Source organism: Aethalodelphis obliquidens, unplaced genomic scaffold, assembly GCF_003676395.1.
Source record: "Aethalodelphis obliquidens isolate GAN/ISIS:26980383/991018 unplaced genomic scaffold, ASM367639v1 scaffold5, whole genome shotgun sequence".
Lineage (NCBI taxonomy): Eukaryota > Metazoa > Chordata > Mammalia > Artiodactyla > Delphinidae > Aethalodelphis > Aethalodelphis obliquidens.
In genome coordinates this window covers 27,951,617-27,967,040 of record NW_020837949.1, presented here as the reverse complement: position 1 = coordinate 27,967,040, position 15,424 = coordinate 27,951,617, and the positions used below count along the sequence as shown (strand labels likewise).

The following is a 15,424-nucleotide window of genomic DNA, read 5'->3' as shown; positions in this document are numbered from 1 at the left end:
ATAAAGAGTCTGGGTTCAATTGTTACAGCTGTTTTCATGATATGTCTATTTCCCTATCTCTTTTATTCCTAGACACTGAACAGCTTGTGGGCAGGACATATATATATTTTCATCATACATGCCCAGAGTCTAGCACTTAGTACGTGTTAAATAAGTATTTAATTAGTGAATTCAGTGAAGAAGTTAAGGATGTTTAATACAGAAAATAAGAATTCCTCAGACAATATATCCCTTTGAATAGCCACCATATATCTCTTGGGAAGAGGATGTATGATAATTATCAACAAATATTTTAAGGGCTATCATGCAGAAAAGGGATTAGAACCATGACAGAATTCACAGAGGTACAGAATTTCAACTCATTATACATAAGAGGAGGCTGTCTTATGGTGAGCCTGCAATCACTGAAAAAATTAAAAGAGCTTGACTGAATCTTTGTGAGGGCTATCAGGAGAGGGGGCTTCTGCATTGAGAAGGAGAGTGAATGAACCACTTTCTGTGTGTTTCAATGCTGAAGCTCTATGGGCTCTAACAGATCTAGTACACAGTCAAATAAAGAATTTCAAAAGCTCTAAGAACAGAAATAATTATGGTGTCCTATTCAAAATTAAAAACAAAAATTTGTGATTCAAAATTTGTAATTCAAAATTAAAAACAAAAATCTATATTATAAAGTATTTGCTAGGAATTCCAATAGAATTCATGTGTTCCCATGATTACTTGTCTTTTTTTTTCATACAGCGAGTATAAACCATTCCCCCTTAATTCTCCCTTTCTCTCTTTCATGCTGTTCCTTTGCAGGACCATACAAATGTGATTATTTCTGCTTATTGCCCAGTACTGACTTTCTGATTCTAGGTACAAGACAAGGAGTATGCCGAGACTTCTTTTGGAATCATCTGTAAAACTAAAAACAAACAAACAAAAAACTACTCTGAAGAAACCCCAGGCAAAGGCAGGAAAGTCCATGGCCTTTTCATTTAAAATGTTCATTTATAATAACTATAACAGCAATAAACCTGGAGACTGTCTAGTCCATAGTATAAAATGCAGTTATGCGTTTCAAAAATAAGAGCCACCTACAACTGATACGCAACGCTTGCCAGCTCTCAAACCACTAACATTCATAATGATGATCTAGAGATGGTGATGCTAGTCAAGTACAGCCTTAATCAAAGATGAGATGACTTATATTCCACTTAGTTTTAAATTTTAAGTTTCTTCCCACTGTGCTCTAATTCTTTGAAAATTGATACACGTGCCAAAACACATGATTAAACAGAACATTTAGGCCTTGATCATATATACGTGATAACAGAATTTAAGGCAAAAGCTAATTTGTTAATGACTATCAACTTACAAATGCTGTACTAACTTGTTGATTATATTTATCACATGAATTTTTTTTCATTGTAGCTGAGTAAGTTTCATACTTTCCTCTCATGGTATCTTAATTGTTGAAGAAATTTACAGGTCACGCATTATTTCCCAAGAATTCTGTGAAAAACCATATATTGAGCTAAGTGAATATTGATTTATTTATAACACTTCTGTATTCAGAAAACTAGTTCTTTGATTCAGCAGGTCTTGATTGTTACTTTAACTCCTATAAGAAACCTGTTAGAGCTTTCATGGAAAGGGAAGGAGAGTGAACCTTTTCCTATAAGTAATGTGAGTCATCTTCTCCCCCATCCTAGAGCTGCCGCTGAGCTGATATGTTCTCATGATGAATTGACCTCCCCAAGTTACAACGGAAAAGGTACACTGAAATAACCTTGCCAGGCCTTGCTATGAGGGTTAGTGCTTGCTTAAGAAAAATAAACTGCTCCCTGAGGCAATGATGTTAGATTAAAGATCTGAAATACACCCGTGGTGAACCATAATTATTTTTTTAAAGACTTATTTATAATTTTAAAAAGCAGATAAAAAAATACTTACTGGAACATCAACATATTTTGCGGCTGCTTTCACCTTAAGTGGAAAAGAGATAATTATGAGAATTATTTTCTTAACTGTTTGATAAGTACTGTGACAGCAGTCAAAAGACAGCAGAGGAGAACTCATTCAAAATACTCACAGTGAATGACAGAATGGATGAAAAGAAAGTACCTTCATCATATCTTGACAGCTTAGACAACACCCCTTCCAACACTGAAACAAACTAGAATACACGTTATAGTGAGTATTTAGGATAGTACTGTGCATACAAACAAATAACGGGGCAAACAACTCTTGGACCAACTTCTCCCGTGGCACAAAAACCTGAAATGTATAAAGTGACACATGACAAAATCTCATTTTGAAGATGAACTCTAAGGTCCTTTTACATTGCTGGAAAAAATACGCACATTTTTTAAGATAAAAGAACAATGTGTAATAGGAGTCTGGTTACTACGTGTGAGATGACTTAAACCATTAGTAAAAAACTTTAAATCCCTGTGACTCTTCCTTAATATAATTTTCAACTCCAATATAGATGTTTATAAGTCCTCATCACAAGAAAAAAATGTTGTAACTCTGTATGGGGATGGACTTATTTTGGTGATCATTTTGCAATTTATACAGATATCAAATCACTATGCTGTATACCTGCAACTAACATAATGTTGTATGTCAATGATACCTCAATAAAAAAAAATAGAGAGATGTTTCAAGGCAACGATGGTCAAGCTTCATCAAACTCCTTTCTATCATATAGCACTTGACCATTCCCCAACTTTTTCTATCTACAGACGAGGTTGAATGACAAAGAACAGAAAATGGAAAGGTGTAACATCTGGGGCCCTTGTAACATTGAAAGGAAGTATGATACATCAGCTAACGAGTATTCACCAAGCAGTTCCAATTGGGACATGTAAGGATCATCCCTGCTTTCAGAAGCTTACAAAGTAGTTGGGGAGCTCAAACAGATACACGCACTGCAGAGTACAATGAAAAGAGCACCAGACTGAGAACATAAATCCTGATTCTGTCATTGACTGACTGCTATGTGGGCTCCAGCCAACCAGTGCACCGGTTCCCCCATCAGTCAAAGGTGTGTTTGTGTTGGTGGGACGGGTATGGAATTAAAATTGTCTTAAGAGTTTTACATTTCTAAAATTTTATACTTCTATGAAATGAGAGTTAAGACATATATACTGTAATGTAATTAAAAATGTGGAGAATTTTATTTCATTGAGCAGAAACATTAAGATCTGGCATGAAGATAAATAAAAGATATTAATAAGGATCTACTGCCCTACATCTTTCCTCTTTAGAAGCAAAATAATATGCACTATTGACAAATTATACCTTCCCAAAGGGAAAATACCGACAAGGTTTTTTAAATACAAAAAGGGAAATTAATGAAGGCTGGTTTTTGTTCACGTAGCAGCTTCTTCAACAAAGGGATAATAGTTCTAGGGACACACCTTATTGGTCTCTGGTGAGCAGAGAACTCGCTGAGAGTGCACAGGAGATAATCTTTTCTCTATGGCTGGTCAATTACTGCAAAATAGTTTATGCAAAAGAAACAAAAACTTCCCTGCAGGTTTCTCCATCACATCATTTGAGACATGATGTAAGAACACAGAAACAAATTCATGTGAACTGCTGACTAAAATTTTATTTTTATTAAAGAATGAGAACTATGTATGGTTGGTTAGTTATCCTAGGGGATACAAATAGCAAAAAACATAAAATTACAAATTGCTCACAACTAAAAGTCAGTTTAGCACCTTCCTCCTGCCCATTAAGATTTCTTACCAATCACAGCTGGCTAACTCAACTTCTTGTGGTTGGCAAAGACCCAGAAGACCTATACTCCAGGGCTATGACCAGGGGAAGGGGATGCCAAACTTAATGGCCCTCTGCGGAAAATGCCTCATCTCTTGTAACTCAAATCTTGAAAGCCAGTGTGTGATGGGTGATATCATTTGCCATGAGGAGAGAGACAATTGCTATGGTTACCAGACAACGTGAACCACTGAAGGCTCTAGCATAGCATCTGGTTCACTTGCCTTCAAGTGAGTATTTGTTTACACAGGTGAGTGATGCTGCGGCACTAGGCAAAGTAGAGGCAGATCCTGTGGATGGATTTAGAAGATCTTAGCTCGAGTTGAAGCTCTGCCGCTCTCTGGAGGTGAGACAACAGTCTGGACGTTCAGCTTCTCTAGCCTCAGTGTACTCATCAGTAAAATGGGGAAAATGTCACTGCTTTGCTCACAATAAGGATGGTGTGGAAATCAGCAGAGATGATTTAGGTGAAGGGACTGTGAAAATGGCAACACACTAAGATATACAAAGAATGAATATTATTGGTATGATGAGCTAAATCACTAGCCATTATATGTCTAAAAACCTACACATGTTAAGTCACAAGTTAACGGGGGCAGCCTTGGAATTGTTTAGTGATAAGGAGAAATAATGCATTTGGTTACCAGCGAACGCGTCTAATTCAGTGACATGATATCTATGGAGGCAGGATAGAGTTGATGCTGTAAGTCAGAAGACCCATGTCGGAATCCCATCTGTATCAAGGTCATGTGGCTGACAGTAGAGGAGGGAGGCTTTGGACACAGGTGGTCTGGCTCCAAAGCCCGTGTTCTTTGCCATCACACTACAGAGTTGTAAGCATTAAATGATATAACTAATGTGCCTGGAATATAATAAGTGCTCAATAAATGCTATTTTCTTCTTCTTATTGAGCACCTAATATGGGGAATACAAAAAAAAAAAAGAATCTTAGACCCTTCCCTCCGGGAATGCACAAACTAGTAGGAGAGACAGACGTGTACACAGTTGGTCATGACACAAGGCAGGAAGTGATGAGGGACGAACAGTGTAACTGAAACTGGCTTCCATTGGAGGATACTTGGTAAGCTTCGTTTGCATGGTGGCACAGGGGCTGAGCAGCAGGGTAGCAGAAATTGAGTGGCTAAAACAACACTTGGGGAAGCCCATTAGCAGATGACCTTAGGGCAGAAGTTGCCCCACTGTGGCATCTGACAACCTGTCTGGCTCGTCTTCTCTTTAGAGTGTGAAGCAGCACCAGGTTATATCCCACGAAGTCCAGTGTGTGCACCTGCTGCATGCATGTCACAGCATTCTTGGGCTCCATCTTTTTTTTTTTTTTTTTTTTTGCGGTACGCGGGCCTCTCACTGTTGTGGCCTCTCCCGTTGCGGAGCACAGGCTCCGGACACGCAGGCTCAGCGGCCATGGCTCACGGGCCCAGCCGCTCCGCGGCATGTGGGATCTTCCCGGACTGGGGCACGAACCCGTGTCCCCTGCATCGGCAGGTGCACTCTCAACCACTGCGCCACCAGGGAAGCCCCTTGGCCTCCATTTTAACAATAGTGTAGAGCCTCTCCCTGGGATCCTCCCTACCCCAAGTGGTCCCTGGGGAGGCCCAATACAGCAGGGACTCTAAGTGCTTACATGGCAGTGAACAGTGACTGCACCTCTGGGACCAACCACATGAGCCATACAGTTCCACGAGGAAGGTTTTCTTTGTAAGATTTCTGTCAAGGCACATGTGGTGGAAGAGCTACCTTAAAACCCAAAATCTATTAACAAGATTGACTAATAATGATGTAGTTTCCATCTGGCTTTTAATTGTAGAAGGCAGCAAGATTCCAAAGAAATCCAGCTAAATGCTGGATTTAGTTGCTGTGTCTTTAACTGCTTCCTGTGAACTTTCTCTGTACAGCTCAGGGAGGATATAAATACTTACAGGTTTGCCTTGTGCTCCCTGTTCTCCTGAGGGTGTCAGGTTGGAATGAAACCCTGTCATCTCTGTTTCCCTGCTTTTTACTGCGGATGTCATTTACTGGGTTTGTTTGAATAATATTTAGCACCCAAAGTCTGTCCGGGTCATTACCAACTTTGCCTCATTAGGTACACTCTCAGGGAAATTAAAGATGAAGGTATGTTGAAAGGACTGGTAGAATGAAACATGAAGTATGCCACGAGCCATGTCGGTTTAAATCTCCTGCTGGATTTTAACAGGGTATAGGATTCATTTTCCTACATGTATGGAAAGTAGAACGACAAATTCTGAGAAGTGATAGGAACGATTCAGCTGTAGATTGGTGGGTTCAAAACACGCAGTTCTTACTTTTCTCAACTGTGAAATTTCAGGAAGTAAACAAGGAATATTTGCATCATTTACACTGCAAGTTATTAAATCTTCCACAGAAAAAAGATGCACCCATAAACAAGACTAATCATGAAAAACCAGGTGTATTTTGGAGGGGGGGAGGCTACATAGGGCTGGAGATATCTATCAGATGTTTTATTTTTGTTTGGTACAATCAGGACTGACTAGTACTGTTAAAAATCCACCTGGAACCAGAATGTCATGGATTGGAAGAAAGCAGGTTTCCTTCCCTGAACTGGAATGTTAATGTTATGATACAATGGAAAATAATCCTCGCTTCTCCCACTGTGTATCCACGTCCTCTTTGAACCTTTGTTCCAAATGACTCCGAAAAGGTCCTTCCAGATGATCCAGATCGGTATTGAGGATGGACAGGATCTGACAGCACGTATTTATACGACATGCCTTGTTCTGCACAGTATCTCAGACAACTTCCAAAACAGCACGCCTAGCCCGGATGTTGGTGAAGTCTCCACATTCCTCTCATTGTTCTTTTCTCCCTTGTCTCCCAAATAGACTGAACTATGTTAGTTTGTATTTCTTTTCTTCTGATTACTCCTAACAGTGCATGTTATTCCTTTCAAGCACATTCTTGGGTTTCAACAGTTGTCTTCTGAATACATTGTCTTGATCCAAACAAGTACGTTTAACCAAGTTAACTTAATCAGACTGAATTGGTGGTGGTAGAGGAGATACTTTAATTGCATCATCTAGACAGTCAGGTCAGATTTGTCCTCTGTCCCTCTTAAGAGAAATTCAGGGGAAAATATTCTAGGTTATTAAAAAGAATAGGTGGGGCTTCCCTGGTGGCACAGTGGTTGAGAGTCTGCCTGCCGATGCAGGGGACGCGGGTTTGTGCCCCGGTCCGGGAGGATCCCACATGCCGCGGAGCGGCTAGGCCCGTGAGCCATAGCCGCTGAGCCTGCGCGTCCGGAGCCTGTGCTCCGCAACGGGAGAGGCCACAACAGTGAGAGGCCTGCGTACCGCAAAAAAAAAAAAAAAAAAAAAATAGGTGTTGTGGTATGTACAGGTATTTACACCTACATACCTATATATGTACTTAGTGAAAAAGTATATACTCTTTCCTAAATCCCTTTTTGCAATAGTTGAGAATTGAGGAAGTTGAATACACTGCTCTGGTCTTTTAATTCATACCCAGAATTTACTGAGCCCCTGTTACTGGGGTGCATCGCGAGAGTAATCACTTTCTCACTCTTTGCTCTGTTGACCATTTCCTCCAAGCAGTTCTTTCCCACAGCCTTCCCAGTTTTTCTTTAGCATCCTGATGTTACACACAATGAATTCCACTCTCACCTACCTGACTCACAGCTGTCCCACATGATTGCCTGCCCAAGCTGGTCCCACAGTGTGTATGCCTGCATGTAACAAATATCGAAGGAAATATCCACAGAGCCTGGACATATAAAGGGGACATGAGAAGACTGCAGTGAAGCTCCCATTCTTTTCCTCTCTGATCTTGCTGAGTTCTGTGTGCTGTTGTGCAAAGATGACAGGCTTAGGGCTACAGGGTCAAGTCCTGGCTTCTCCGCCAGCCACTGTAAAACCGTGGGCCTTTGTTTCCTCATCTGTGAACAAGGAGACTGGACTCTGGGTGGATCAGGCCTGCCTTGGGAGATGGGGCTACACAGGTAAGCTCTGGCCTGCTGCCCCTCCTCAATCAGAATAGCTTTGCTTCCACCAGTGTTGTATCTGGGGTGCCACCTAAGATATATCTGAAGATATTAAATATATCTCATAAACATCATAAAAGTATACAGAAATATGTCTTATAAACATTACATAAGTGTTTGAAAAGTCTCTGTTAGACAATCTCAGGGTTCTCTTCCAACTCTAGCATCGTGTGTGCTATGGGACTTCAGAGCCTGCAGAGAAAAGATGCAGGTCCCTGGAAGCCTCCACACACAAACATATAGAAAGATCTTTGCTTTATTTATTTATTTTTTGATGTGGACCATTTTTAAAGTCTTTATTGAATTTGTTACAATATTGCTTCTGTTTCATATTTTGGGTTTTTGGCCACAAGGTATGTGGGATCTTAGTTCCCTGACCAGGGATCGAACCCACACACCCCGCACTGGAAGGCGAAGTCTTAACCACTGGACCTCCATGGAAGTCCCCAGAATTTTTGCTTTAGACTGAGAAAAGGCTGTAGGTTTTCTTCTCATCCAGTATGCCTGCTTTTTTTTTTTAATGCGGAAACTGAGTCATGCAAGGAGACCCAGCTGGTAACATGAAGCAACAGGAATGGAGTCCAGTTCTCCTGAGCCTCCCACAGTTTATCTGACTGAATTAATTCTAATATAAGGCAGCAATAAATATAGCATTTCTTGTATCCTTTCCTTGGCAAGAGTTAATGTTCCTGTCTTCATTTGTTTTTTCTTGGTAAAAATTATCTATATCCTTTTCTGGATAGAAGCTTCTTTTTTGTTTTTGTTTTTGCCTTCTTTAAAATGGTTTTTATTTCTTCCATTTCATTTCTCCATGTCTTCCACAGGAGTTCCACTTATAACATATATACCTGAGAACAGCAGCCACTGATAGAATCATGTTCAATGGCTGAAATCTTATAATCCCATTGGTATTTTCATCCCATATCCTTCCTGTGAACTCCAGCCCCAAATACCTAAATATCTGAATGTCCCCTTGCTATCTCCTCCTTCAGGTATCTCAGAGGCAGCTCGATTCCCCCATGTCCAATTCTGACATGGGTTGTTCCCTCCAAATCTGTCCCTCTTCCAGGGCACCCTGCATCACCGAATGGCACAACATCCATCTCCTGCTGCAGGCTATAGACCTAGAGGTAATTGTCAACGTTTTCCCTTCTCTCCCCATTACTAACCCCTTGTCTTAGTCTTCTCAGGCTGCTATAACAGAATGCCATAGACCGGGTGGCTTATAAACCACAGTAACTTCTCAAACTCTGGAGGCTGAGAAGGCCATAGTCAAGGCGCTGGCAGATTTCATGTCTGGTGAGGACTCAATTGCTGGTTCATAGATGATACCTTCTGGCTGTGTTTTCACATGGCAGAAGGGACTAGGGAGCTCTGTGGGTGTTATTTATAACAAAATGAATCAGCTATACGTATACATATATCCTCATATCCCTTCCCTCTTGCGTCTCCCTCCCACCCTCCCTATCCCACCCCTCTAGGTGGTCACAAAGCACCGAGCTGATCTCCCTGTGCTACGTGGCTGCTTCCCACTAGCTATCTATTTTACGTTTGGTAGTGTATATATGTCCATGTCACTTTCTCACTTTGTCCCAGCTTACCCTTCCCCCTCCCAGGGTCCTCAAGTCCATTCTCTACGTCTGCATCTTTATTCTGGTCCTGCCCCTAGGCTCTTCAGAACCTTTTTTATTTTTTTTAGATTCCATATATATGTGTTAGCATATGGTATTTGCTTTTTTCTTTCTGACTTACTTCACTCTGTATGACAGACTCTAGGTCCATCACCTCACTACAAATAACTCAATTTCATTTCTTTTTATGGCTGAGTAATTTTCCATTGTATATATGTGCCACATCTCCTTATCTATTCATCTGTCAGTGGACACTTAGGTTGCTTCCATGTCCTAGCTATTGTAAATAGTGCTGTAGTGAACACTGTGGTACATGACTCTTTTTGAATTATGGTTTTCTCAGGGTATATGCCCAATAGTGGGATTTCTGAGTGGTCTGGTAGTTCTATTTTTAGTTTTTTAAGGAACCTCCATACTGTTCTCCATAGTGGCTGTATCAATTTACATTCCCACCAACAGTGCAAGAGGGTTCCCTTTTCTCCACACCCTCTCCAGCATTTATTGTTTCTAGATTTTTTGATGATGGCCATTCTGACTGGTGTGAGGTGATACCTCATTGTAGTTTTGATTTGCATTTCTCTAATGATTAGTGATGTTGAGCATCCTTTCATGAGTTTGTTGGCAATCTGTATAACTTCTTTGGAGAAATGTCTATTTAGGTCTTCTGCCCATTTTTGGATTGGGTTGTTTGTTTTTTTGATGTTGAGCTGCATGAGCTGTTTGTATGTTTTGGAGATTAATCCTTTGTCAGTTGCTTCATTTGCAAATATTTTCTCCCACTCTGAGGGCTGTCTTTTCATCTTCTTTAGGGTTTCCTTTATTGTGCAAAAGCTTTTAAGTTTCATTAGGTCCCATTTGTTTATTTTTGTTTTTATTTCCATTTCTCTAGGAGGTGGGTCAAAAAGGATCTTGCTGTGATTTATGTCATAGAGTGTTCTGCCTATGTTTTCCTCTAAGAGTTTTATACGCTCTGGCCTATGTTTAGGTCTTTAATCCATTTTGAGCTTATTTTTGGATATGGTGTTAGGGTGTGTTCTAATTTCATTCTTTTACATGTAGCTGTCCAGTTTTCCCAGCACCATTTATTGAAGGGGCTGCCTTTTCTCCATTGTATATTCTTGCCTCCTTTATCAAAGATAAGGTGGCCATATGTACGTGGGTTTATCTCTGAGCTTTCTGTCCTGTTCCATTGATCTATACTTCTGTTTTTGTGCCAGTACAATACGGTCTTGATTACTGTAGCTTTGTAGTATAGTCTGAAGTCAGGGAGCCTGATTCCTCCAGCTCCGTTTTTCATTCTCAAGATTGCTTTGGCTATTCGGGGTCTTTTGTGTTTCCATATAAATTGTGATATTTTTGTTCTAGTTCTGTGAAAAATGCCATTGGTAGTTTGATAGGGATCGCACTGACTCTGTAGATTCTTTTGGATAGTAGAGTCATTTTCACAATGTTGATTCTTCCAATCCAAGAACATGGTAAATCTCTCCATCTGTCTGTATCATTTTAAATTTCTTTCATCAGTGTCTTATAGTTTTCTGCATATAGGTCTTTTGTCTCCTTAGGTAGGTTTATTCCTAGGTATTTTGTTCTTTGTGTTGCAGTGGTAAATGGGAGTGTTTCCTTAATTCTTCTTTCAGATTTTTCATCATTAGTGTATAGGAATGCAAGAGATTTCTGTGCATTAATTTTGTATCCTGCTACTTTACCAAATTCATTGATTAGCTCTAGTAGTTTTCTGGTGGCATCTTTAGGATTCTCTCTGTATAGTATCATGTCATCTGCAAACAGTGACAGTTTTACTTCTTCTTTTCCGATTTGGATTCCTCTTATTTCTTTTTCTTCTCTGATTGCTGTGGCTAAAACTTCCAACACTATGTTGAATAACAGCGGTGAGAGTGGGCAACCTTGTCTTGTTCCTGATCTTAGTGGAGATGGTTTCAGTTTTTCACCATTGAGAATGATGTTTGCTGTGGGTTTATCATATATGGCCTTTATTATGTTGAGGTAAGTTCCCTCTATGCCTACTTTCTTGATAGTTTTTATCATAAATTGGTGTTGAATTTTGTTGAAAGCTTTTTCTGCATCTGTTGAGATGATCATATGGTTTTTATCCTTCAGTTTGTTAATAGGGTGTATTACAGTGATTGATTTGCGTATATTGAAGAATCCTTGCATTCCTGGGATAAACCTCACTTGATCATGGTGTATGGTCCTTTTAAAGCGCTGTTGGATTCTGTTGGCTAGTATTTTGTAGAGGATTTTTGCATCTAAGTTCATCAGTGATACTGGCCTGTAGTTTTCTTTTCTTGTGACACCTTTGTCTAGTTTTGGTATCAGGGTGATGGTGGCCTTGTAGAATGAGTTTGGGAGTGTTGCTCCCTCTGCTATATTTTGGAAGAGTTTGAGAAGGATGGTGTTAGCTCTTCTCTAAATGTTTTATAGAATTCGCCTGTGAAGCCATCTGGTCCTGGGCTTTTGTTTGTTGGAAGATTTTTAATCGCTGTTTCAATTTCAGTACTTGTTACCGGTCTATGTTTTCTATTTCTTCCTGGTTCAGTTTCGGAAGGTTGTGTTTTTCTAAGAATTTGTCCATTTCTTCCAGGTTGTCCATTTTATTGGCATAGAGTTGCTTGTTATAATCTCTCATGATCCTTTGTATTTCTGCAGTGTCAGTTGATACTTCTCCTTCTTCATTTCTAATTCTGTTGGTTTGTGTCTTCTCCCTTTTTTTCTTGATGAGTCTGGCTAATGGTTTATCAATTTTGTTTATCTTCTCAAAGAACCAGCTTTTACTTTCATTGATCTTTGCTATTGTTTCCTTCATTTCTTTTTCATTTATTTCTGATCTGATCTTTATGATTTCTTTGCTTCTGCTAACTTTGGTATTTTCTGTTCTTCTTTCTCTAATTGCTTTAGGTGTAAGATGAGGTTGTTTATTTGACATTTTTCTTGTTTCTTGAGGTAGGATTGTTTTGCTATAAACTTCCCTCTTCGAACTGCTTTTGCTGCATCCCATAGGTTCTGGGTCATCGTGTTTTCATTGTCATTTGTTTCTAGGCATTTTCTGATTTCCTCTTTGATTTCTTCATTGATCTCTTGTTTATTTAGTAGCATAATGTTTAGCCTCCATGTATTTGTATTTTTTACAGTTTTTTTTTTTTCTGTAATTGATATCTAGTCTCATAACATTGTGGTCGGAAAAGATACTTGATATGATTTCAATTTTCTTAAATTTACCAAGGTTTGATTTGTGACCCAAGATATGATCTATCCTGGAAAATGGTCCATGAGCACTTGAGACACAAGTGTATTCTGTTGTTTTTGGATGGAATGCCCTATAAATATCAATTAAGTCCATCTGGTTTAATGTGTCATTTAAAGCTTGTGTTTCCTTATTTATTTTCATTTTGGATGATCTGTCCATTGGTGAAAGTGGGGTGTTAAAGTCCCCTACTATGATTGTGTCACTGTCAATTTCCCCTTTTACGGCTGTTATCATTTGCCTAATATACTGAGGTGCTCCTATGTTGGGTGCACAAATATTTACAATTGTTATATCTTCTTCTTGGATTGATCCCTTTATCATTATGTGGTGTCCTTCTTTGTCTCTTGTAATAGTCTTTATTTTAAAATCTGTTTTGTCTGATATGAGAATTGCTACTCCAGCTTTCTTTTGATTTCCATTTGCATGGAATATCTTTTTCCATCCCCTTACTTTCAGTCTGTATGTGTCCCTAGGTCTGAAGTGGGTCTCTTGTAGACAGCATATATATGGGTCTTGTTTTTGTATCCATTCATCCAGTCTATGTCTTTTGGTTGGAGCATTTAATCCATTTGTATTTAAGGTAATTATTGATATGTATGTTCCTATTACCATTTTCTTAATTGTTTTGGGTTTGTTTTTGTAGGTCTTTTCCTTCTCTTGTGTTTCCTGCCTAGAGAAGTTCCTTTAGCATTTGTTGTAAACCTGGTTTGGTGGTGCTGAATTCTCTTAGCGTTTGCTTATCTGCAAAGGTTTTAATTTCTCTGTCGAACCTGAATGAGATCCTTGCTGGGTAGGGTAATCTTGATTGTAGGTTTTTCCCTTTCATCACTTTAAATATGTCCTGCCACTCCCTTCTGGCTTGCAGAGTTTCTGCTGAGAAATCAGCTGTTAACCTTATGGGGATTCCCTTGTATGTTATTTGTTGCTTTTCCCTTGCTGCTTTTAATATTTTTTCTTTGTATTTAAATTTTGATAGTTTGGTTAATATGTGTCTTGGCGTGTTTCTCCTTGGATTTATCCTGTATGGCACTTTCTGTGCTTCCTGGAGTTGATTGACTATTTCCTTTCCCATATTAGGAAAGTTTTCAACTGTAACCTCTTCCAATATTTTCTCAGTCCTTTTCTTTTTCTCTTCTTCTTCTGGGACCCCTATAATTCGAATGTTGGTGCGTTTAATGTTGTCCCAGAGGTCTTTGAGACTGTCCTCCATTCTTTTTTCTTTATTCTGCCTCTGCAGTAGTCATTTCCACTATTTTATCTTCCAGGTCACTTATCCGTTCTTCTGTCTCCGTTATTCTGCTGATTCCTTGTAGAGAATTTTTAATTTCATTTTTTGTGTTGTTCATCGTTTGTTTGCTCTTTAGTTCTTCTAGGTCCTTGTTAAATGTTTCTTGTATTTTCTCCATTCTATTTCCAAGATTTGGGATCTTCTTTACTATCATTACTCTGAATTCTTTTTCAGGTAGACTGCCTATTTTCTCTTCATTTGTTTGGTCTGGTGGGTTTTTACCTTGCTCCTTCATCTACTGTGTATTTCTCGGTCTTCTCATTTTGCTGAACTTACTGTGTTTGGGGTCTCCTTTTCACAGGTTGCAGGTTTGTAATTCCCGTTGTTTTTGGTGTCTGTCCCCAGTGGGTAAGGTTGGCTCAGTGGGTTGTGTAGGCTTTGTGGTGGAGGGGACTGATGCCTGTGTTCTGGTGGATGAAGTTGGATCTTGTCTTTCTGGTGGGCAGTACCATGTCTGGTGGTGTGTTTTGGGGTATCTGTGAACTTATTATGATTTTAGGCAGCCTCTCTGCTAATGGGTGGGACTGTGTTCCTGTCTTGCTAGTTGTTTGGCATGGGGTGTCCAGCACTGGAGCTTGCTGGTCGTTGAGTGGAGCTGGGTCTTAGTGTTGAGACGGAGATCTCTGGGAGCGCTCTTGCTGATTGATATTACCTGGGGCCGGGAGGTCTCGGGTGGTCCAATGTCCTGAACTCGGCTCTCCCACCTCAGAGGCTCAGGCCTGACACCTGGCTGGGGCACCAAGACCCTGTCAGCCACATAGCTCCTGTTGCTTGAGGATCCACATTTCTTCTGGAAAGGACATAAATCTGGCAATCTCACTTCAGGCCTAGCCCATCCACCTTTTCTCCCTTTGTGCTTAGTCTGTTTCACTTGCTCATAATGGGCCCCATGCAGAGGCCTTGCCCCCGGCCTTCAGACCAGAGCTCCTCGTGAAATGGCTGGGCCGACACCTCAGCTTGGGATGTGCACTGAAGCTCCTCATAGGACACTCAACTCCTGTGGGGTGTTTTTTATAAGGCCACTAATCCCATTTATGATGGCTCTAACCTCATGACCATATCACCTCCCAAAGGTCCCACCACCAAATACCATCACATTAGGGATTAGGTTTCAACATATGAATTTTGGGGGGACACAAACATTCAGTTTATGGCACCCTGCCCATTGTATATCTTAAATGTCTTTGGACTAGTCCAATAGAGACCAATGTTATAGCCTCCTTACTACTCCCTCTCAATCTGTTTGCTGTGGGCAATCAAATGAATTGTCTTACAATGCAAATATGATTAACTCTATACCCCTACTCCCTGCCTCTCCAACCATTCAGTGACTTCTCATTGCTCTAATGATGAAGACATTAAACTCCTCAGGCCTGTAGTTGGGCTTTTTTTTTTTTTTTTTTTTTTTTTTT

General features: G+C 40.0%; 1 protein-coding gene across 9 annotated transcripts in view; it reads right to left on the bottom strand.

Moving 5' to 3' along the window:
* CADPS2 (calcium dependent secretion activator 2) overlaps nucleotides 1-15,424 on the bottom strand; it is a 483,666-nt gene that overhangs the window by 37,160 nt on the left and 431,082 nt on the right. For 8 of the 9 annotated variants that reach the window (XM_027102072.1, XM_027102066.1, XM_027102065.1 and 5 more), the window contains 2 exons: nucleotides 2,078-2,161; nucleotides 1,939-1,971 (listed from right to left, as the gene is read on the bottom strand). In XM_027102072.1, the coding sequence (XP_026957873.1) occupies nucleotides 1,939-1,971; nucleotides 2,078-2,161 (117 nt within the window). The remainder of the gene's footprint in view (nucleotides 1-1,938; nucleotides 1,972-2,077; nucleotides 2,162-15,424) is intronic. The other variant, XM_027102074.1, reaches the window with a different exon arrangement.